Source organism: Rana temporaria, chromosome 2, assembly GCF_905171775.1.
Source record: "Rana temporaria chromosome 2, aRanTem1.1, whole genome shotgun sequence".
Taxonomy (NCBI): Eukaryota; Metazoa; Chordata; class Amphibia; order Anura; family Ranidae; genus Rana; species Rana temporaria.
The window spans coordinates 41,027,140-41,052,601 of record NC_053490.1 but is presented as its reverse complement, the minus strand read 5'-3'; the positions used below and the strand labels follow the sequence as shown (position 1 = coordinate 41,052,601).

General features: G+C 48.4%; 1 protein-coding gene across 2 annotated transcripts in view; it reads right to left on the bottom strand.

Moving 5' to 3' along the window:
• LOC120928972 (N-acetylated-alpha-linked acidic dipeptidase 2-like) overlaps positions 1-25,462 on the bottom strand; it is a 181,647-nt gene that overhangs the window by 51,331 nt on the left and 104,854 nt on the right. For both annotated transcript variants that reach the window (XM_040340127.1, XM_040340128.1), the window contains exons 12-14: positions 17,956-18,038; positions 14,352-14,415; positions 9,460-9,527 (exon numbers count right to left, since the gene is read on the bottom strand). In XM_040340127.1, coding sequence (XP_040196061.1) covers positions 9,460-9,527; positions 14,352-14,415; positions 17,956-18,038 — 215 coding nt within the window. The remainder of the gene's footprint in view (positions 1-9,459; positions 9,528-14,351; positions 14,416-17,955; positions 18,039-25,462) is intronic.

Sequence of the window (25,462 nt, the reverse complement as noted above, 5' to 3'; positions counted from 1 at the left end):
ATAGGTGTAAAAATATTAAATGAACAAAAGCAAAACAAGTTTAAATTAATGGTTTCTAAAAAAAAAAAAAAAAATTGTCAGGAGAATAAGGAGTTAAAGGGTCACTAAAGGAATTTTTTTTTTTAGCTAAATAGCTTCCTTTACCTTGCTGCAGTCCTGGTTTCATGTCCTCATTGTTCGTTTTTGCTTTCATGTTGCTGTAAATCCTCTCTGTTCTGGACACTTCCTGGTTGCCTGTTTCCTGATAACCACAGTGCTGGGAGATTTCTCACGGTGGTCACTAATGTGATTATTGTGTGTAAAACGAAACTGGATTGGTGCTGAGGAGTTTTAGACAAAGTATCACTGCTCTCTATTGGCTGACTGCCCTCTAGTGGCTCTCTGTACATCAGAGAACCAGCAAACAACAGCAAAAACGAAACTACACTGCAGGCACATTATATGATTGTTTTTTTATCAATTTTTAATAATTTTTAAAAGGAATCAGTTAACTATTATGTCTCTATGCCCTGTAAACAGTCATTTCAGCAAAAAAATTTTTTTCCTTTAGTGACCCTTTAATTAAGGCCGATTAGAGTAAATTAAGGGTTAATAAAGGGGCTATAACAGAGGAAATTGGGACCTTTCACTTCTGAGAAACGCACGTTATCGCACGGAGTCCCTCAAGGATCGCCTCTATCGCCGCTGTTGTTTAACATCTATCTTCGTCCTCTTTTTTAAAATCATTAGCAGCCAAAAACTGCTTTATCACTCATATGCAGACGACACGCAACTGTATTTCCGCATTTGCAACAAAATGGATCATCTTCTCAATCTAGAGACTTGCCTCTCTTTGATAGAGGACTGGATGACAAAGAGTTATCTTAAACTCAACGGAGCGAAAACAGAACTTCTCCTGTTTCACGCCAAGCGTATGAATCAACCTGCAACAACCTGGACACCCCCGCCCATTCTGGGCAAAATCATCACCCCTAGCGCCAAAGTCAAAAGTCTCGGAGTCATCTTCGACTCCTACATGACAATGAACGCACAAATAGGGTCAGTAGTCAGCGGATCTCACCATCTGCTGCGCCTACTACGCAAACTCACCCCTTTTAGTCCCAAGGAAGACATAGCGGTCGTGGTGGGAGCGATTGTAAACTCCAGATTGGATTATGCAAACGCCCTTTACCTCGGACTCCCCAAGTACCAAATCGCTCGTCTGCAAGTCGTTCAAAATACGGCCGCTAGACTTGTGACTGGGAAAAAACCTTGGGAATCAATCTCACCTTCACTGAGAACCCTTCACTGGTTGCCAGTAAAATACAGAATTGTTTTCAAAGCACTCTGTCTAACGCATAGATGTATCTATGGGAATGCTCTCCATTATCTATGCGATAAAATAAAAGCTCACAACCCCAATCGCGTCTTGCGATCCACCAACCAGAACCTGCTCCAAATACCAAAAGCCAATTATAAGTCCAAAGGAGAAAGAAGATTCGCGGTCCAAGGTCCCAGACTATGGAACGCTTTACCAACCAGCATTCGGTTGGAGGAGAACCATTTAGCATTCAGGAGAAAGATCAAAACTCATCTCTTTTGATATCAAAGGAGACAGGAACAACGAGCGCCCAGAGGCGATTTGGTTCGCATGTGCCGCGCTATATAAGTTCTTCATTCATTCAGGAACATTAATTATTTTATATATATATAGGCCAGTATGGTGGCCTGAGTTTATGGGAGGAGCCCAGAGGGTATTTAAGCAGCCCACTCACACATGCTCTTTGTCGGTTCAGTGTACGGTACTACACGTCACTGGGCCGACTCTTCCCAGCTCACCTCATGTCCGTGAGTCTGCGCACTCAATCGCATTTGACACCCTTCCTTTTTTCAGGGCACTTCTCAGCATATCGTTCTTCAATTAACTACCCATTACTTACCTTGGGTATGCCCCCTTTTCTTGGCATACTGACCAGACCACCAAGGCACACTTCAGGTCTATTTATGTTGTAAGTCTTGTCGCGTGTTTATGTGATCCACATCTCTCTCGGTCATAAATATCTATATATTTGTTTTTGTTTTACTTGACAGGTTCCTTTAATAAATTAAAAGACTGCCCCACATACATATACTGCGGCAGGGCAGCCCTTAAGCGCCAAATCACATACCCGTACAGGATTTCTTCCACCGGCTCTGGGGCGTGCGCCACCGGCGCTGTGCTAACACTGGGATTGGCTGGTCCAGCAAACGTGATGGCAGCAGGCCACCTGCGATCGTTCGCTGGAGAGACAGAACGGCAGTCTGCCTATGTAAACCAGGCAGACCGTCGTTCTGTCAGACAGGGAGAGAGAGATCTGTGATTCCTGCTAATCGGGAGCACTGATGTCTCTCTTCCTTGAGTTAGTTCATCTCCCACACAGTAAGGCTGGATTCACACCTATGCATTTTTAGTGCTTTTTGTAGCTTTACACTAGAGAATGTGTTCCATAGGAAACCATGTTAATTGGACTGTAGTGCAAATCTGCAGTCCTTTCACTGCCCCTGATGTTAACCCCTTCCCTGCCAGCGTCATTATTACAGTGACGGTGCATTTTTTGTTAGCACTGATCACTATATTGGTGTTACTGGCCCCCAAAAAGTGTCACTTAGTGTCAGATTTGTCTGTCACAATGTCGCAATACTGCTAATAAATCGCTGATTGCCACCATTACTAGTAAAAACAATAAAAAAAAGTCCATAAATTTATCCCATAGTTTGTAGACACCAGTGGCGGAATTACCAGTGTCGCAACAGTCGCACTTGCGACTGGGCCCTGTAGTTCCGCCACTTCAGGGGGGCCCGCCGTCCGGCTGTTTGCCCACGTGAGGTGCCCGCCTGCCGCCCGTGTGAGGTGCCCGCCTGCCGCCCGTGTGAGGTGCCCGCCTGCGTGAGGTGACCGCCCGCCGCCTGCGTGAGGTGCCCCCCTGCCGCCCGCGTGAGGTGCCCGCCTGACTGTGTGGTTTGTTCCGCCGCGGGGAGGGGGGCTTTCGCCCGCTGAGGGAAGAGAGAGAGAGAGAGGACAGAGGCAGCACAGCGTTGAGACTGTGTACCGCCCGTCCCCGCCTATCCAGAGACAGAGAGAATGAAGGGGGCGGACACTGAAAAACACCTATTAAGTGAAGGCGGGGGAGGAGCTCTCCCCTCTGCGACTGCATCGACTACCTGTCCCGTCGTACCCATGAGGCAAGGCATTCCTGGAGGAGGCACAGTGACAGATTTCTGAGGGGGAATCGATTGATTGCTGGCAAGTCCTGTCAAGTGCCATTTTGCACTGCAATCGATCCCATCCCCCCACCACCGCAGATCTCATCCCTATCCCCCCCATCATCACTACAACAGAGGTGATAAAGGGGGGGGGGGTGAGGTCAGTGGTGGTGGGGGATGGGATCAGTAAGAGGCAGAGGTGGTGGTGGTTTGATGATGGCACTACCACTGCTACCACCCCCCCTCGAGTACCGCCCCCCACAACACTACTGCTGCCACCCCCAATACCACCGCTGCCACCCCCCTCAACACCACCGCTGCCACCCCCTCAACACCGCCGCTGTCAACCCCCCTCAACACCACCGCTGCCAACCCCCCTCAACACCACCGCTGCCACCCCCCAACACCACCGCTGCCACCCCCCCTCAACACTACCGCTGCCACCCCCCCCTCAACACCATTGCTGTCACCCCCCCAACACCACCACTGTCACCCCCTCAACAACACCGCTGCCACCCCCCCTCAACACTACCGCTGCCACCCCCCCTCAACACCATTGCTGTCACCCCCCCAACACCACCACTGTCACCCCCTCAACAACACCGCTGCCACCCCCCTTCAACACCACTGCTACCATCCCCCCTCAATGGCACCGCTGTCACCCCCCTCAACACTGCCGCTGCCACCCCCCCTCAACACCACTGCTGCCACCCCCCCTCAACACCACCGCTGTTACCCCCCTCAACAACATCTCTGCCACCCCCCCTCAACAACACCGCTGCCATCCCCCCTCAACACCACCACTGCCAGAAAAACACCCCCCCCCAACACCACCACTGCCACCCCCCCCCCCAACACCACCGCTGCCATCCCCCCAACACTAACCGTTGCCACCCCCCTCAATACCACCGCTGCCACCCCCCAACACTACCGCTGCCACCCCCCCTCAACACCACCGCTTCTATCCCCCCCAACACCACCGCTGCCACCCCTTCAACATCACCGCTGCCACTGATGGGGGGCCCTTCATGATTTCTTGCACTGGGGCCCTAAAGTTTCTAGTTACGCCTCTGGTAGACACTATGGCCCAGATTCACGTAGATTTGCCTATCTTTAGGCGGGCGTAGCGTATCTCAGATACACTACGCCGCCGTAACTTAGAGCGGCAGGTCCCGTATTCTCAAAGAACTTGCTCTTTAAGTTACGCCGACGTAGTGTAACTGGGCCGGCGTAAGCCCGCCTAATTCAAATGTGGAAGTGGTGGGCGTGTTTTATGGAAATCAATCGTGACCCCACGTAATTGACGCTTTTAACGCACAGCGCATGCGCGCGCATGCTCAGTATCACGTCAAATTTTCAAATTAAATTACACCCGCTCAATGCCTAGACGACGTGAACGTAACTTACGTCCAGCCCCATTCACGGACGACTTACGCAAACGACGTAAAACGTGAAAAATTTGAAGCTGTTCCGACATCCATACCTAACATTGGTACGCCTCATCTATGCCTCATAGAGCAGGGGTAACTTTACGCCCAAAAAAGCCTTACGTAAATGACGTAAAAAAATGCGCCGGGCGCACGTACGTTTGAGAATTGGCGTATCTAGCTCATTACCATATTCAACGTGTAAATCGACGGAAGCGCCACCTAGCGGCCAGCGTAAATATGCAACTTAGATACGACGGCGTAAGAGACTTACGCCGGTCGGATCTAAGACAAATCAATGCGTAACTGATTCTAAGAATCAGGCGCATAGATACGACGCCTCACACTCAGAGTTACGACGGCGTATCTGGAGATACGCCGGCGTAACTCCTTTGAGAATCTGGCCCTATAACTTTTGCGCAAACCAATCAATATACGCTTATTGGGATTTTTTTTTTTTTTTTACGAAAAATATGTAATAGAATACAAATTGGTCTAAACTAATGAATTCTATTTTTTTTTTTCATTTTTTATTGCATGCGTTTTATGGCAGAAAGTTAAAAGTATTTTTTTTTTTTTTTTCAAAAATTGTCAGTGTTTTTTGTTTATAGTGCAAAAAATGAAACTGCAGAGGTGATCAAATACCACCAAAAGAAAGCTCTCTTTGTGGAAAAAAAAAGAACCTATGTTTTATTTGGGTACAGTGACGCAGGACCGCGCAATTGTCAGTTAAAGTAATGCAGTGCCGTAGCGCAAAAAATGGCCTGGTCAGGAAGGGGGTAAAACTTTCCATGGCTGAAGTGGTTAAACCGATTATCTGCAGAGGGAAGTTTATCCATTTGATCTGTAGATGAACAGACAGAAAGATACAAAAAGAAACAAGGATTCTGTCTATCTTTGTTTCAGTGGCTGAGCAATGTTGTTGATAAACATTGCCTTTTTTTTGGACAGCTCCAATTGCCAGGACTGTTTACACTTCAGCCGTCAACAGGGGAACCCCACTGACAGCTGAATGAGTCAATCAATGTTTGGTAAAACGCGGCAGCCCCGCTCCTTAACCGTTAAATTGGCTTTTTTTTTGGTTTACACATTGGGGGAATCTCCATCATTAGTGGTGGAGAGCTTTTGCCATAATCTGCACAGCTTACTTGAAACATAGCCATCTCCTTCTGTGCGGTACAACAGAGATGACAGGTCCAGGCACCTTTCACAACTGCAACCCCCATCATCTCTGCTGCTTTCAGCCATTGGGTGGCCACAGATGTCCTGTGCATGTGCACAGGAGTTACATTAGCTCTGGTACCCAGAGCTAATGGGCTGAGAGTGATTCAGGAGTGCACAAAAAAAAAAAAAAAAAAAAAGGGAAAGATGAAGAAGTTTTTGGCAAATATGACTTTGCCCTTCTCTGCAATTTTATAGTCGAATCTGTCTTTAATGGGAGTCTGTAGTCCTGCTTCAGAGGTCTTCAAACGTTCTAAACAAAAGGTTTTGTTTTACTGTCCTTCAGACTTTAGAGGGGACCGGTCTGTGACCAGAGGGGAGTACACAGTGCCTCAGGCTTGGTGATCAAGCAAAGTGCTGCATCCGGCCTGCAAGCCGCAGCTTAGAGACGACTGATCTTCTTTAATTGTGGACAGTGGCGGCCCGTCCATAGGGGGCGCTCGGGCGCCGCCCCCCCAAGCTGTGTAAAAAAAAAAAAAAAAAAAAAAATTTTTTTTTTTTTAAAAAAATGTCACTTTAAGAGTGACCAGGCGCCGGACATGCGGCGGTCTATGGGAAGCTTCCCAGCCTGCAATCAGCTGATCGCAGGCTTGGAAGCTGATTTGCCCGTGTTTAGGGCGTGTGCAGGGCGCAAGCTGTGCGCCCGCACACACTCCCACTGTCATTTGATTTGCTAGAATGCATGGTGTTCTCATGGGATTGGCTCGGCGGGGACCGAAGGAGAGGTCAGTGGGCAGTGCCATTAATATTATATCACTTCCGGTATTCTGGTGTTATCTGGAGCGCGTGTGGGGGCATCATAGAGGAGCGGCGCCAACCATTGAAGGTAAGGAACAGACCGGCTCCTTCCCCCACTCCAGCACCAGCAGCACCCCCGCATCCATTGCCTGCCAGCCCCGCCACCACCACCGAGCCCCACCGCAGCTGAATACTTCTCTCTGCGCTAGTACTGCCAGTGACAAGCAGCAGCGGCGGCCCCCCCTCTCCCCCCCCCCCCCACCCGGAGTTCACTCCGAGTCCCGCCGCCACACTCCGCTCCGGATCAGCAGTGTGCACTCGCAACAGCTTCGGGTCCCCCCCCCCCCACTTCAGTGTGCCGATCAGACGTCTGATCGGCACATTGAAGTGTGGGGGGGGGGGGGACCTGAAGCTGTTGCGAGTGCACACTGCTGATCCGGAGCGGAGTGGGTCTGGGCGGCAGGACTCGGAGTGAACTGGGGGGGGGGGGGGGGAGAGGGGCTGCCGCTGCTGCTTGTCAGTTGTCACTGAACTTAGATGACAGAGCTCGGAGTGAACTGGGGGGGGAGGGGGGCTACTGCTTCTGCTTCTCACTGAACTTACACACTGACAGGACTCGGAGTGAACTAGGGGGGGAGGGGAAGGGGCCCCCTCCCCTCCCCCCCTAGTTCACTCCGAGTCCTGTCATTGTGTAAGTCTCCTCTCCTCCCCCCCACTTTCTCTGAAGTTCACACTGCCCGAGCACTGCTAAGGTAAGCCAGCCAAGCCACAGAATTCAGTTCAAAATGGATTTGATTTGATTTATTGCCCCATTAGGTCATCAGCGGACAGCGGTGCACTGCCTGATCCCCACCCATTCACCTTGGAGCCTGTTATTGTATTTAGACTGCTGGGACTTGTAGTTCTCCATCATCTCCTGGGGCTCAGGTGCATGCAATCCACCATCTATGGGACTACAAGTCCCAGCAGTGAGAAAAACTGAACAAATATGGTGGATTGCATGCACCTGAGCCCCAGGAGATGATGGAGAACTACAAGTCCCAGCAGGTTATAATATAAAGCTCCGAGGTGGATGGATGTCTGGACAGTGACAATTGATGGGCACAGTGGTGACAATTGATGGGCACAGTGGTGACAATTGATGGGCACAGTGGTGACAATTGATGGGCACAGTGGTGACAATTGGTGGGCACAGTGGTGACAATTGGTGGGCACAGTGGTGACAATTGGTGGCATGGCACAGTGGTGACAATTGGTGGCACAGTGGTAACAATTGATGGCATGGCACAGTGGTGACAATTGGTGGGCACAGTGGTGACAATTGGTGGCATGGCACAGTGGTGACAATTGGTGGCACAGTGGTGACAATTGATGGCACAGTGGTGACAATTGATGGCACAGTGGTAACAATTGATGGCATGGCACAGTGGTGACAATTGGTGGCACAGTGGTGACAATTAGTGGCACAGTGGTAACAATTGATGGCATGGCACAGTGGTGACAATTGATGGCATGGCACAGTGGTGACAATTGATGGCACAGTGGTAACAATTGATGGCATGGCACAGTGGTGACAATTGATGGCACAGTGGTAACAATTGATGGCATGGCACAGTGGTGACAATTGGTGGCACAGTGGTGACAATTGGTGGCACAGTGGTGACAATTGATGGCATGGCACAGTGGTGACAATTGGTGGCACAGTGGTAACAATTGATGGCATGGCACAGTGGTGACAATTGATGGCATGGCACAGTGGTGACAATTGATGGCATGGCAAAGTGGTGACAATTGATGGCATGGCACAGTGGTGACAATTGATGGCACAGTGGTAACAATTGATGGCATGGCACAGTGGTGACAATTGATGGGCACAGTGGTGACAATTGGTGGCACAGTGGTGACAATTGGTGGCACAGTGGTGACAATTGATGGCACAGTGGTAACAATTGATGGCATGGCACAGTGGTGACAATTGATGGCACAGTGGTGACAATTGATGGCACAGTGGTAACAATTGATGGCATGGCACAGTGGTGACAATTGATGGCACGGTGGTGACAATTGATGGCATGGCAAAGTGGTGACAATTGATGGCATGGCAAAGTGGTGACAATTGATGGCATGGCAAAGTGGTGACAATTGATGGCATAGTGGCTGTGTTTGATGGCATGGCACAGTGGTTGCGTTTTGATGGCATGGCACAGTGGTGATAATTGATGGGCCCAGTGAGGCTGCAATTGTTTTATTTTTTTTCGATTGCGCCCCCCCAAACAATTTGAGCACCAGCCGCCACTGATTGTGGATATCCAGGTTCTTGCACAAGCCCTGTTGGAATGGCCCTTGTTTTACCTCGTGTGATATCCGGAGTCCTGCATCTTTCCCATAGAAATCCAATCCCTGCGAAAACAGCTTTTCATCCATAATCCTTGGATAAACATTGGCTAAACCAGTGCCGGGTCACTGGGCAGACTAGGTCTGCTCGCTGCAGTGTATTGCAGGATTTTGGCTGTATAGCTACGACATTGATAACTTTTATGTTCTATAGGAAAGTCGCCACATTTATATTGTTGACTTTGCAAAAATCCTAGTTCAGTACTATTCCCCACTCCCGCACTGTGACCCTACCTCACACAAACTACGTTCGTTTGCCCGCAGCGGGTTTACCCTGATGGCCACGTGGACCCCATGCTAGGTGACGCTTCTCAAAGTGTCTCTGGATAGTCATGTGCATGCGCACACACTTGGCCCATGCTGCCATTGAGATATCAGACCAAACTTTTCTACTTTGAGCTTATAAAATGAACCTGAAAACCAAGTGACCCAGCAAGAACATACAACAGGGACTTACCTCCTTAGTAAGCTCGTAGACCAGCTGGTACAGCAGGGGGGTGCAATCCACTCTTAAGGTGTAGTTTCCTGAAAAAAAAAAAAAAAAAAAAAAAAATTATAGGGTAACAATCTCTTAGAAAGAGAAACTTCAAATGATAGCCACCACTACGACTCTTAAGCCTGGTACACACGACCGGATTTTCGGTGGACAAAGCACAGGACTTTTGTCCGAAGGTCGTTGGCCATGAACTTGTCTTGCATACAAACAGCAAAGAATTGTCGACCAAACACAAAACTATGTGGTTTTTCAACTCTTTAGCGCCACCCTTTGGGCAACTTCTGCTAATGTTGTGTTATGGTTAGCATTGCTTCCGAGCATGCGTGTTTGTACTTTGGATTTTTGTCCGAAAGGACTTCTGGACACACGATCGGATAATCCGACAGCACACATTTGTTGTCAGAAAATTTTAAAGCATGCTATTCAACATTTGTTGTCGGAAAATCCGACAACAAATGAAATGAGTTTGCCACCTCCCTGAAATTAGTTTTTGCAGGTTGGGATGTCTGCAAAGATCCAAATGCGGCTCATTCCACGTTCCTCCTCTAGAATTCTCAAAGCCTCAGTTGGTTGGCGGTTAGAAAATGCTTCATTACAATACAAAGATACTTGGACAAATCTAAAAAAAAACTCAGGTATACATTCTACAACTTAAAGCGGGGGTTTACCCTATTAACCACTTCCCGACCTCCTCATGTACATTTACGTCGGCAGAATGGCACGGACAGGCACAATCACGTACCTGTACGTCCTCTGCTAGACGTGGGTGGGGGGTCCGATCGGGACCCCCCCCCGGTACATGCGGAGGTCGGGTCCGCTCGGGGAGCGATCCGGGACGACGGCGCGGCTATTTGTTTATAGCCGCTCCGTCGCGATCGCTCCCCGGAGCTGAAGAACGGGGAGAGCCGTGTGTAAACACGGCTTCCCCGTGCTTCACTGTGTCGGCGCATCGATTGCGTCATTCCCTTTATAGGGAAGACACGATCGATGACGTCATTCCTACAGCCACACCCCCCTACACTAGTAAACACACACAAAGTAAACCCTAACTCCTACAGCGCCCCCTGTGGTTAACTCCCAAACTGCAACTGTCATTTTCACAATAAACAATGCAATTTAAATGCATTTTTTGCTGTGAAAATGACAATTGTCCCAAAAATGTGTCAAAATTGTCCGAAGTGTCCGCCATAATGTCGCAATCACGAAAAAAATCGCTGATCGCCGCCATTAGTAGTAAAACAAATAAAAAAAATAAAAATGCAAAAAAACTATCCCCTATTTTGTAAACGCTATACATTTTGCGCAAACCAACCGATAAACGATTATTGCAATTTTTTTTACCAAAAATAGGTAGAAGAATACGTATCGGCCTAAACTGAGGAAAAATTATTTTTTTATATATGTTTTTGGGGGATATTAATTACAGCAAAAAGTAAAAAATATTGAATTTTTTTCAAAATTGTCGCTCTATTTTTGTTTATAGCGCAAAAAATAAAAACCGCAGAGGTGATCAAATACCACCAAAAGAAAGCTCTATTTGTGGGGAAAAAAGGACGCCAATTTTGTTTGAGAGCCACGTCGCACGACCGCGCAATTGTCTGTTAAAGCGACGCAGTCCCGAACTGTAAAAACCCCTTGGGGCTTTAGGCAGCAATATGGTCCGGGGCTTAAGTGGTTAATAAAATTTTTTTATTTTTTTCCTCTAGCATAAAATGAGGCATAGTAGCGCGAGCTACAGTATGCCTGTCTTTATTTTTTTAGCCCCGTACTCACTGTGCAATCGTAGAGACAATGGGCCAGATCCTCAAAAGAGATACTCCGACTTAACTGCTGTTCAGTCTGTGTGTAACTTTGGAAACGATCCTCAAAAGGCTTTTTCCAAAGTTAGACAGAAGATCCGGCATGTGTAATTGAATTACACTGCCGAATTTTAGGATGCAGTACCGCATCCGCCGCTGGGGGCATTTCGAGTCGAAATGCCGTTGCTAGTATGCAAATTAGCACTTAAGGCGATCCACAAAGCTTTCTAGCTTCCTTTTTGCGCCGTAAGTGTTATTTTGCAAGTGTAAAATTAGGGCTCGTTTTACAAAGTGTAAACTAGTCACACCTTGTAAAAGCCCATTCCAGCAACGGCATTTGGTATGCTTTCCCGAGGGAGAACTCCACGGCAATTTGTAAAAAACAAAACCGGCATGGGTTCCCCCCCAGGAGCATACCAGGCCCTTAGGTCTGGTATGGGTTGTAAGGGGACCCCCCCTACGCCGAAAAATTGACGTAGGGGGTCCCCCTACAATCCATACCAGACCCGTATCCAAAGCACGCTACCCGGCCGGCCAGGAAGGGAGTGGGGACGAGCGAGCGCCCCCCCCCCTCCTCAGCCGTGCCAGGCCGCGTGCCCTCAACATGGGGGGGTTGGGTGCTCTGGGGCAGGGGGGCGCACTGCGGGCCCCCCCACCCCAGAGCACCCTGTCCCCATGTTGATGAGGACAGGACCTCTTCCCGACAACCCTTGCCATTGGTTGTCGGGGTCTGCGGGCGGAGGCTTATCGGAATCTGGGAGTCCCCTTTAATAAGGGGGCCCCCAGATACCGGCCCCCCACCCTAAGTGAATGGATATGGGGTACATCGTACCCCTATCCATTCACCTGGAGGCAAAAAGTAAAAGTTAATAAACACACAACACAAGGCTTTTTAAAATATTTTATTATTCTGCTCCGGACGCCCCCCCTGTCTTCGTTATTAGCTCAATTACCAGGGGGGGCTTCTTCTTCCGCTCTCCGGGGGTCTTTTCCGCTCTCCGGGGGGGGTTTCTTCTCCGCTCTCCGGGGGGGGCTTCTCCGGACTCCGGGGGGCTTCTTCCATCTTCTCCCCTCTTCCGCTCTTGACTCGGCGAACCCCGGTTCTTCTGCAGCTCTCCGGTGCCTTCTTCTTCAGCGCTGGCTGCCTGCTATGTTTGTGTGTTAGCTCGATTTCAAACAGGCAGCCAGCGCGGTCTTCTGTGGCGTCAGGGTCTTCTCTTCCTTTCTTCCGATGTTGCCTCGTCGCCTGTTGTCGCTGTAATGATGGAAGCGCGCCTTGCATCCCATTTATATAGGCATCACCGTCCCATCATGCTCCGGTAGGTACCCACGTGGTGGGTGCACGTGGGTAGGCACCCACCACGTGGGTACCTGCCGGAGCATGATGGGACGGTGATGCCTATATAAATGGGATGCAAGGCGCGCTTCCATCATTGCAGCGACAAGAGGCGACGAGGCAACATCGGAAGAGGGGAGAAGACCAGAAGACCCTGACGCCACAGAAGACCGCGCTGGCTGCCTGTTTGAAATCGAGCTAACACACAAACATAGCAGGCAGCCAGCGCTGAAGAAGAAGGCACCGGAGAGCTGCAGAAGAACCGGGGTTCGCCGAGTCAAGAGCGGAAGAGGGGAGAAGATGGAAGAAGCCCCCCGGAGTCCGGAGAAGCCCCCCCCGGAGAGCGGAGAAGACCCCCGGAGAGCGGAAGAAGAAGCCCCCCCTGGTAATTGAGCTAATAACGAAGACAGGGGGGGCGTCCGGAGCAGAATAATAAAATATTTTAAAAAGCCTTGTGTTGTGTGTTTATTAACTTTTACTTTTTGCCTCCAGGTGAATGGATAGGGGTACGATGTACCCCATATCCATTCACTTAGGGTGGGGGGCCGGTATCTGGGGGCCCCCTTATTAAAGGGGACTCCCAGATTCCGATAAGCCTCCGCCCGCAGACCCCGACAACCAATGGCAAGGGTTGTCGGGAAGAGGTCCTGTCCTCATCAACATGGGGACAGGGTGCTCTGGGGTGGGGGGGCCCGCAGTGCGCCCCCCTGCCCCAGAGCACCCAACCCCCCCATGTTGAGGGCACGCGGCCTGGCACGGCTGAGGAGGGGGGGGGGGCGCTCGCTCGTCCCCACTCCCTTCCTGGCCGGCCGGGTAGCGTGCTTTGGATACGGGTCTGGTATGGATTGTAGGGGGACCCCCTACGTCAATTTTTCGGCGTGGGGGGGTCTCCTTACAACCCATAACAGACCTAAGGGCCTGGTATGCTCCTGGGGGGGGAACCCATGCCGGTTTTTTCTTTGAAAATTGGCATGGAGTTCTCCCTCAGGAATGCATGCCGCTGTCATTTTTTTTTTCCCCGACGCAACTTTAAGCCGTCGCGATCCTCAAAACTCGGCGTAACGTAACTTCGCGCATGCGCAGTACGGCCGGCGCGGGAGCGCGCCTCATTTAAATGGGACTCGCCCCATTTGAATAGGAACGCCTTGCGCCGGCGGAATTTTAGTTACACAGCCTGAAATTTCTAGATAAGTGCTTTGTGGATCAGGCACTTAGGTAGAAACTTTAAGGCAGTGTAACTTAAATTGGATTTTTTAAGTTACGTCAGGTTTTTGTGGATCTGGCCCAATATTCCGACTCCCCTCGGGGAATGAGTGTTCCTATGGAGAGGGAAGGTGATTGACGGCCGGCTCTGGCACGTCACGCTTCTCCGGAAATAGCCGAAATAGGACTTGGCGCTTCACGGCGCCTGCGCATAGTCTGTGCGCAGGCGCCGTATAGCGCCGTGAAGAGCCGAGACCTGTTCCGGCTGTCTTCGGGGAGCGTGACGTGCCAGAGCCGGCCGTCAATCACCTTCCCTCTCCATAGGAACGCCCATTCCCCGCGGGAGTCGGAATCTTGTCTCTACGATTGCACAGTGAGTACGGGGCTAAAAAAAATAAAGACAGGCATATACTGTAGCTCGCGCTACTATGCCGAATTTTATGGTAAAATGTTGTCATGGAGGGTGAACCACCGCTTTAATAGTGTTTACTAAAAAAAGGATATACAAATCTCACCTTCTATGGAAGAGTCTGAATTTATGTAGGCCACTCCTCTCTCCTGGAGAATTTTAGCATTTTCCTTAAAGAAATATTAAGAGAAGATAAAGTAAAAAGTTTTTTTTAAACATCAGGAACTGGAAATCTATACAATTTAATGTTTTCATGAGAAAAAAAAATGAGTAGAAATTGGTTAACTACTTGAGGCCCACGCCATAGCCAAATGACGGCTACAGCGCGGACCTGAAAATCCGGGAGGCCGCCAATAGGCGTCCTCCCTTTCGCGCGCGGCACGCACTGCGATTACCCGAGTCACTGAGACTCGGGTGATCACCAACCCGAGTAAGGGGCCGATCCCGACCCCTTACCACGTGATCAGCTGTCAGCCAATGACAGCTATTCACGTGATGTAAACAAAGAATCAGTAATCGCTAACAGCGCGAGGAGGAAAAAAAAGCCAATCATCGGTCCTAAAGAGGAAGGAGGCAGAGAGGAGTGCCTCATCAGTGCCAGCTGCCAATTGCTACCTGCCTGTGCCCACAGTGCCACCCATCAATGCCCACAAGTGCCACCCATCAATGTCCACCAGTGATGCCAATCAGTGCCTCATCAGTGCCATCTAGCAATGCTGCCTATCACTGTAACCCACCAGTGCCCATTATAGCCACCGATCAGTGCCCATCACTGCCACCTATCAGTGCCCATCACTGCCACCTATCAGTGCCACTTCTCAGTGCCCACCAGTGCCACCTATCAGTGCCCACCAATGCCGCCTTATCGATGCCCATCAGTGCAGCCTACCGGTGCCCATCAGTGCAGCCTCATCAGCGTACATCAATGAAGGAGAAAAATTACCCGTTTAAATTTTTTTATAACAAAATATAAAAAAAAAAATGTGTTATAAAATAATAATAAAAAGAAAATAATAATAATATATATATATATATATATATATATATATATATATATATATATATATATATATATATATATATATATATATATATATATATATATATATATATATATTATTTTTAAATCAGTATTTAATTTTTTTTTAACAAATAATAAAAATCACAGAGGTGATCAAATACCACCAAAAGAAAGCTCTATTTGTGGGGAAAAAGTTATTAAAGTTTCATTTGGGTACAGCGTTGTATGACCGCGCAATTGTCATTCAAAGTGCATCAGTGCTGAAAATTGGTCTGGGCAGGAGGGGGGTTTAAGTGCCCAGTAAGCAAGTGGTTAAAACCCCCATTGTGGATTTTGTGTCTCCAAACGGTCAGATCAACCATCACTACGTGTCCTGCAGACACAACTATAAAATAATCAACACAAGCCATATACCAAGACACTAAGGGCCAGATCCACGAAGCGCGGCGCTTCTTTACGGCCGGCGTAGTGTATCTCAGTTACACTACGCCGCCGTAACTTACAGCGTATTTCCCGTATTCTCAAAGAATTTTCGCCGTAGTGTAACTGTGTCGGCTTAAGGGCGCGCAATTCAAATGGATGAGATGGGGGCGTGTTTTATGAGAATACGTCTTGACCCAACGTAAATGACGTTTTTTCTGAATGGCGAATGCGCCGTCCGTGGGGGTATCCCAGTGCGCATGCTCGAAATTAACCCGCAACAAGCCAATGTTTACGACGTGAACGTCATTCTACGCAAAGCCCTATTCGCGATCGACTTACGCAAACAACGTAAAATTTTCAAAATTTGACGCGGGAACGACGTCCATACTTAACATAGGATACGCCTCAAATACCAGGGGTAACTATACGCCGAAAAAAGCCTTACGGAAACAACGTAAAAAAATGCGCCGGCCGGACGTACGTTCGTGGATCGCCGTATCTAGCTAATTTGCATACTCGACACGGAAATCGACGAAAACGCCACCTAGCGGCCAGCGTAAATATGCACCTTAGATCCGACGGCGTACTAAGACGTACGCCAGTCGGATCTAGCCCAGCTTCAGGCGTATCTTGTTTTGTGGATATAAAACAAAGATACGACGGAGCAAACTAGAAGTTACGCGGCGTATCAATAGATACGCCAGCGTAAACGCTTCGTGGATCTGGCCCTAAGTCTAGCACAAGGGGGCAGGAGCAGCATAATTATCTCACTGCACACTATGTCCGCCATGTTACTGAAGTCCAAAGTCCAGTAAAATGGTGGGCGTGGGGTGCAAGGAGATAATTATGCTGCTCCCATCAGTTGGTGCAATCTATATTGCTTGTTGGCACTATGGACTCTCATAATATGGCCTCCCGAGGACTTCCTGTTAGCAGTGATGCACTTCCAGTCCAACAGAGCAACTCTAGAGTCCCCGATGGCTTGAATGCTGCAGCTTCCTCCACTCTTACCTTCCGGGGAGCCCAGATCTTGCCACATTATACCCACTGGTCGGGTAGTTTGTGAGTGTGCCTCAGACAAGAGACCCACTGTGGCTTAGCTATGCTTTTCATCTACTCTTTACTCCTACACAGAGGTCCTCATCTCATGCCTGCACAAAAGTTGGGAAACCTACACTATAGTAAACTTGCAATTTCAGCTTGTTTGTATTAAATTTAGTTCTGCTTTAAGGCAAACCAGGGTACAGTAGGGTGACCAGACATCCCCCGGATTGAGGACACTGTCCCCGGACCAAGTCTGTCCCCGGTTTTGTCCCTGGATTTGAACAGGGGCTGGGGCAATTTCAAATCCAGTCAGCGCAGAATTACTAAAAAAAAAAATGAGTTACACCATACCTCCCAACTGTCCCTGATTTCGAGGGACTGTCCCTGATTTGAAGCAATGTCCCTCTGTCCCTCATTTTCCTCATTTGTCCCTCATTTTGGTCTGATCTATATAGATGTATATAAAATGCACTTTTTATCTATCAAAAAGTGTTTCCCAGCACTAAACGTTCATCTGATTTCTAAATTGCTGCATTTGTAAATTCCAAAAGCCAATATAAAGGAATAGTAGTGGTAAAAAAAAGCACTTGTGGGTTTAACCAATCTTATTTTTTTGTACAATTCTCCTTTAAGGGGGCGTGGCAATGGGTGTGTCCTATGCCTGCATACTTTTGCTGATAGGTGTCCCTCATTCCCATCTCAGAAAGTTGGGAGGTATGGTTACACACCTCCGCTCCGCCGTGCCTACTAGCTTAGGGGGGTGTATTTTTTTCCTATTGTCTGTGCCCCTTTATGATGATCATGTGCTGGTCGGAGCGGAGGGAATATTTCTTCAGTTTCGAGTGCATGCCCATTCAGCTCCGCTCTCATGTTCTTCTGCCTTGACTCAAGTCCCGACCAGCCGCTTGCCTGCTTATCTCCTTGCCTTCTCTGGCGAAGTGTTCTTCCTCTACTCCCCACCCAGTAGTAGCCGGGGGTCAGAGAGTAAGACTTGATAGGATGTAAGGGGGGCGGTAACGAGCAGAGAGTCGCTGATTGCCGCTAGTATAAAAAAAAATATGTCCCCTGATTTCATTTTAAAAATCTGGTCACCTTAGGGTACAGCGATAAGGAGATGGTAGTAGTAATCCATAGTAATCAATTGAATTTAATTGTAATAAGAATTCTGAGTGTTCGCTACAAGACAAAACACTTTTCTACAATCAACACCACTTGATCTCACCTCTGCCCACTCTGTTGATCCCAGAAGTCCAAACTCTTCCGCATCCCAGCTTGCAAAAATAATTGTTCTTCTGGGCCTCCAACCTGAAAGAAAATGTTCTTTAGCTGTGGACAAGACTGCATTCTTCACTGTTTAGACATGCTGGTATGTTAATTGGCTTATGTCTAAAACCAGGCCTAGTACGTGTGTGGGCCTAAAAATACCAACTGCATCCTCCCAAGTAAAGCCTGGTGATCCTCAAGTCACTAATGCAGCCCTGGTACTCCATTCAAGCATGAAGCTACAGTAAAAAGAGAGGTTGCAGGTTCTGAAGTGGATGGGCGAGATGGAATAATAAAACAAATGCAAAAAAACCTAATCTTTCTGAGTGGCAGATGGAACAGGGCAGAGCAGGGCTGTATACATTCTATTAACATTTTGGGGTCAGTAACAAGCCTCAAAAATGTAGAACTTGTGATAACGTATCCCCCCCCCCCCCCCCGTTTGTCTGGTCACCTCTGATTATTTGTTCAGCAAGAGAAGTATAGAGGAATTGGACTACCGGAGTTGGCGAGAGGATTCAGAGTTGCTATGGTCCGAGAAACATGAAACCATCTTTCTTTACTCTCTTTGATTGATTTTTACATTTAAAAATAGAAACTCTGCTGCTGACACACCACCGGAGGGTATGGCAGACAGCACTGCAGAAACTTGGGACCCCACAGGTCCACTCCCATACCCCCCTTTGGTTCAACACACGGCTCCCGGAACTATTGACTGTTCCGGACCCTGCGGTGTGGATACGCTATGGGATCCTGTATATACATCATATCATGACCGCTACGGGGCTTAAAACATTCCAAAAGCTAAAAGATGAATTTTCCCTCCCCAATTGCCTTCTTTTTAGATACTTGCAACTCTGACACGCTGTACAAACCCAGTTCACTGGCTCCAACCCATCTCTGGTGGTTCCCTCCATAGTAGACATAGTCACAGATACTGCACCATCCAAACTGATCTCCACCTTATACTCCGCCATCCGTCTCCCTAGTACAACAGCTTTGGCCTATGCTGCCAAGACTAGGTGGGAGGTGGACGTTGGATTAGTTGAGGATAAGGATTGGGATGAAATTTTGGAGGACGTGAAAAAAGTCTCCCCCAAACTGTCAGACCGTCTCACACAGTTGTACATTATACACAAGACGTACCTGACCCACCAGAGAATAGCGCGTTTCAAACCCATGTACAATCCAGGGTGCCGCCTCTGCGACCACACCCCAGCCTCCTTCTACCATCTTATATGGTCCTGCCCAGTTATCCAAGCATACTGGATGCAAGTAATACGGTTCCTACACGACGAGATGGGCTCTCCTGCCACTCTAGACCCAAAGATGTGCCTGCTCGGTCTGCTGCCGGAACTTGACGCTAACAAACATCTGCGTACCTTTCTACACGAGACGCTTTTCTTGGCGAGAAAGGTGGTGGCCCGTGTTTGGATGCAGGCCCTGCCCCCCACAGTTCAGTGCTGGAAAAAAGAGGTCAATGACGCCCTTCCATACAAGAAGCTGATCTATGTCCATAGAGGGTGTCCGCTTAAGTATGAGAAGGTCTGGGGCAGATGGTTGACGGATGGTGAAACATGTGCGTGATGTGTTATTTTCCCTCACCCACCATCCTCTTCCCTCTTTGTACCCCTCTTCTTAGGGTGTGCTGGACCCACCCCTGCTGTGATTATATGTTTGTGTCACTCAGATAACCCAATGAGTTTATGTATTACCTTTGTTTTGGCCACAATGGCTTATGTCGATTTATGTACCATGCATATGCTTTTACAATAAAATCGTTTTTTCCAATAAAAAAAAAAAAAATAGAAACTCTGCAAATAAAGGTAGACTACACGCTACCAGCAGTAGTGCATTTTTGCAATGGTCTTCAATTAAAAAATAAATATCACAATGCAAGGATAGTCATCATCTAAATACAGATCTGGGGTGAAAGGGCTTATGAAAATTGAAAAAGCAAGAATTAAACCCCAAATTCTTTAAAAATGTATTATTGAGCATGAAAATAGGCGATCGATAGTAGGGTAAGAAAACGGAAAATTGTATACTCACCTTTCCGTAATTTTCCTTTCCTGACGCATCTTCATGGCAGCACACACTGGGTTGTGACTCCGCCCCCACAACCTGACAGGATTGGTTAGCTATAAATTCGAAGAGGAGACACCCGGCATCATTCTCCGTAAATATCATCATCATTGAACAACAGGGTGGGCAGCTGTGTGCTGCCATGAAGATGCGTCAGGAAAGGAAAATTACGGAAAGGTGAGTATACAATTTTCCGTTTTCCTGACGCATTCATGGCAGCACACACTGGGAAATAACTCGCTAGTCGGGCGGGTTCAATGCAAAAAGTTCTTTATTTTCTTATAGAGCCGAAGAATTGGCCCTGAAGATAGATCTGCCAAATTCGGAAGTTGCCAACAGAGCGGCGTCCACCCTATAGTGGGTGATGAAGGTATGCCTGGAGGACCAGGTTGCTGCTCTGCAGATGGTCTCTGAAGAGACTCCACAATAAGCTGCCCAAGAGGTAGCCACTGCCCTGGTTGAATGCGCTTTGATGCCCTCTGGGATCTCCAGCTGTTGAGTGGAATATGCTTTCCCGATTGCTTTAACTAGCCAAGAGGCGATGGTCCGAGAGGAGGCAGCCTGACCTCGTCTGGCTCCGTGAGGTATAATCAGGAGGGCGTCTGTTGACCGAAGGTGGATAGTGGCCGACAGGTAGTTAGAAATTGCAGACTTAATGTCCAAGGCATGCGGTTCACCCTCTTCGTTAGAAAGACATGGCAAGACGATGTCCTGGCCGTAATGGAAGGCCGAAGTAACCTTGGGGAGGAAGCGATCCGAAGGCCTTAGTATCACCCTGTCGGGCAGGAAAACTAAGTATGGCTCTTTCGACATGAGAGCTTGCAACTCCGACACTCTCCTAGCCGAAGCAATGGCAATGAGGAAGGTCAATTTCAGGGTCAGGTCCCATAAGGAGATAGAGTTGAGTGGGAAGAAGGGAGGATTGGACAGCGCCTCCAGAACTACCGAAAGATCCCAGGCCGGAAAGGATGGTTTTCTGGGCGGCCTAATCTTAATACATGCCTTCATGAACTGAATTATCAACGGGTGTAGAGCCCATCTAGTGCCCGTCTTGGCAGACAGAGCGGAGATCTGTACTTTCAGGGTGCTTGAGCTCAGGCCTTTGTCAATGCCTGTCTGTAGGAATTCTAGGATTTGGTAAGGATCCGGAGAGGCGTGATTCCAACCTTTGAGTTGTGCCAAGTGGGCGAATCTTTCCCAAACTCTGGTGTAGACCGTGTTTGTGGTGATCTTCCTGGCCTGCATTAAGGTTGCTATAACTGCCTGGGAACATTCTTGTTCTCTAAGCCTAGCCCTCTCAACCTCCATGCTGTTAAGTGTAGTCTGTCCGGAGCCGGATGGAGGAGCTGACCCTGGTGAAGGAGGTCTGCTGAGACCGGTAGGTGGATTGGAGGTCGGGTATTGAGCTGCAGGAGAGTCGTGAACCACGGTCTCCTTGGCCAGAATGGTATTATTGCGATCACCGTGGCCGATGATCTTCGGAGCCGGGATAGGAACCTTGCTATCAAGGGAGTTGGGGGAAAGATGTACCCCAGGTTGAAGTTCCATGGATGAAGAAGGCAATCTGTCCCCTCTGTTGTCGGAAAGGGAACTCTGGAAAGAAACCTCACGCACTTGGCATTTGCTGGTGTTGCTGCCAGGTCGATCTCTGGAGCCCCCCATGCCTCCGTGAGAATGGAGAACTCCCGGAGGTTCAGAGACCACTCGTTGTTTGAACGAAGTTCCCTGCTCAGGAAGTCGGCTAGCGTGTTCTGTGCCGCTGGAACGTAAACTGCTCTCAGGTCTAATAGTTGAGCCTGTGCCCATTCCATTATGGGGTGAACCTCCTCTAATAGAGTGTGGCTTTGTGTACCGCCCTGTCTCTGGACATAGGCTACCGCCACCTTGTTGTCCATCCGGATTAAAACAGTCTTCCCCTGTAGCAGAGGCGCGAAGGCTAAGAGTGCCTGGAACGCAGCTCGGAGCTCCAAAATGTTCGAAACTGTGCCCCGGGCAGGGAAGTGCCACGGTCCCTGGGCAGTCTGGTCCCGGTAGTGAGCTCCCCAGCTCTTCTCGCTGGCATCCGAGGTCACGATCTCCGGACTCGGAGGAACTATAGGTCTGGATCTCCTGAGGTTGGGAGGATATGTCCACCATACAAGAGCTTGTTTCACTTGACTGGGGATTCTGATATGTTGGTGCATTGAAACTCCGTCCCACTGTTTTAGAAAGGAGTTCTGGAAGGTCCTCATGTTCCATTGGGACCACTGCATCATGGGAATAGTTGAAGACATTGAGCCCAGTACGCTGAGGCAGGTTCTGGCTGACGCGAGTTTGGAGTTCAGTAAATTCCGTACCTTCTGAACTAGAGGTTCCACCTTCTCCCGGGGCAGCTGTACCCTGTTCTGTTTGGTGTCCAATTCTGCCCCAAGGAATGTCATCACCTGTGAGGGTTGAAGGCTGCTCTTCCGCCAATTGACCAGCCAGCCGAAATTCTGAAGGGTAGAGATCAGGATTTCCCGCTGGAGGAGCAGAGTCTCCTGGCTTGCTGCTAAAAGCAGGATGTTGTCTAGGTAGTGATGTACCCGGAGCCCCCTCTCCCTGAGGAGGGCTATGAGAGGTAGGAGGACCTTTGTGAATGTCCTGGGTGCCGAAGAGATGCCGAACGGTAGGCAACGGAATTGGAAGTGATGTTGGCTGATGGAAAAGCGTAGAAACTTCTGAAAGGCAGGATGGATTGGCACATGGAGGTAGGCGTCGGAAAGATCCACTGACAGCATCCAATCCCCGAGATTTACTGCCAGAAGAATAGACTGGAGGCTCTCCATCTTGAAAGCTTCTATCTGAATTCTCCTGTTGAGTCGCTTGAGGTCCAGAACGGGCCGAAGGTCCCCTGATTTCTTTCGGACCAAAAATAGAGGGGAATAAAATCCCCTGCCTCTTTGGTGCGAAGGAACTTCTGCGACTGCTCCCTTCAGGACTAGCTCCGAAACATATCGGACGAGAAGCTTCCTCTTGTCCGGAGAAGATGGAATCTTGTTGGGTTGGAAGACGGTGTGAGGTAATGCCCCCAAAAGCCCTGAGCCTGGCGCCCACCTGAGCTGGGTGGGCAGGCAAAGCTTCAAAAAGATTTTGGTTGTTCCCCTGCGGTAACGGCTTTGGCCTTCTGAGCCCTTGCAAAGGGAGGGCGAGAAGCTCTCCAATCTCTCCTAAACTCCCTGCCGGGGCGATAGGTTCTGGCATCTCTGTATCTGTCAGGCAGATTTCGCCTGAAGGTAGGGCCCCTCTGCGGTTTGGGCCTCCTGTCCGAGGGAATAAGCCCCGACTTTCCTCCCGTGACCTTGGAGATCGCTGAATCCAACTTAGCGCCGAACAAGTTTGTGCTGTCGTATGGTATCTTGCACCAATTGGATTTTGATGAGGATAAAAAAGAGAATGATGCCGGGTGTCTCCTCTTCGAATTTATAGCTAACCAATCCTGTCAGGTTGTGGGGGCGGAGTCACAACCCAGTGTGTGCTGCCATGAATGCGTCAGGAAAATGGAGATGCTAAAGTCCTTGTTATGACCAGAAATGCGCTTCTGGGGGCCCCAAGGACTCATGTAACACTATCTTCTCCCAGCCTATCCCTACTATGTTGTAATCGGGCTGGCTGGGGCTTAGGCAAAGTGGTATGTTTCTCATGCTTCAAGGTGTCCTGCTTTGTTGAGAGGGTTGGCACTTTATGTGAAGCATGCGACTGAATTGGCGACATGAACAAGCAGTGTCTGGCGAGTTTATAGTAAAAGGTATCTTGTACACATTATATCATAGCATACACACAATATCATAGACAAAGTACATATAATAATTTAATATATGCATCACATAATAATATAATGGCATATTCATACATGATATTAACATTATAAAAAACACCAGACTCTAGGATTCATTTTCACACAATATATAACAAAATCATACTTAATTTAGTAAAGGCCAATAAAACATAACAGCGCCTTTCACCCAGACTCATAGTTTATCTGTAAGTATGAATGGGTGTTTTATGGTTATTATTCGATTTATATATTTTTGTAATCTTATAATATATTTTTATAGACACAGATTTTGCATCTGCTCCTGAAGAGTGGAAGTTATCCATGAAACGCGTCGAGCTATATAGATGCCTAATCTTTATGACTATACATCAAAAGTGTCATCAACAATTTTATCTATTATGTTTTACTGGCCTTTAACAAATGAAGTTAGGTTTTGTTATATATTGTGTGAACATGGATCCCAGAGTCTGGTGTTTTTACAATGTTAATAACAATGGGGTAGATTCACATATGTCCGCGCAATGATACGGCGGCGCAGCATATCGTATTTACGCTACGCCGCCGTAACTTACAGGAGCAAGTGCTGTATTCACAAAGCACTTGCTCCGTAAGTTGCGGCGGCGTAGCGTAAAAGGGTCCGGCGTAAGCGCGCGTAATTCAAATGTGGAAGGGGGGCGTGTTTTATTTAAATTTATGATGACCTGACGTGATTGACGTTTTGTACGGACGGCGCATGCGCCGTCCGTGTACATATGCCAGTGTGCATTGCTTCCAAGTACGGCGCAATGACATATTGGTTTAGACGTGAACGTAAATTACGTCCAGCCCTATTCGCGAACGACTTACTCAAACAACGTAAAAAATTCAAATTTCGAAGCGGGAACGACGTCCATACTTAACATTGGCTGCGCCTCCTAATAGCAGGAGCAACGTTACGCCGAAAAAGCCTTAACGCAAACGACGTAAAAAAACGAACGTCGGGCACACGTACGTTTGTGAATCGGCGTATCTAGGAAATTTGCATATTCTACGCCGACAACAACGGAAGCGCCCCTAGCGGCCAAAGTTATATTGCACACAATTCTACGCCGCCGCAATCAAGTTACGTTGGTGGAGGAAGCCTATTTTTTCAGCGTAACTGCCTTTAAGAATCGGCGTAACGCTACGCGGGCGCGGATTTCAAATTACGGCGGCGTATCTGGAGATATGCCGCTGCAAAAGGTATGTGAATCTACCTCAATATGCCATTATATTATTATGCAACACATATATGTACTTATGTTATGAGATATGTATATACATATAGATGTATGCTATATGTGTATAAGAAACCTTTTACTATACACTCTCCGGACTCTCCTAGTTCAGGTCACCAATTTGGTTGCATGCTTCACATAAAGTCCCAACCCTCTCCTTACGAAAATAGGGATGGAGGTACTTGACTTTCGATGTCCTGAGCGTCATACAAAGTCCCTCTCTCTTTTTTAATAAACTGCTCTCCTTATTAGTATTAAAGTAGTGAGTGCAAACTTTGAGTGCACCTCCATTTTACATTGTCTGGAAAGGAGTTAAAAAAAAAAAAAAA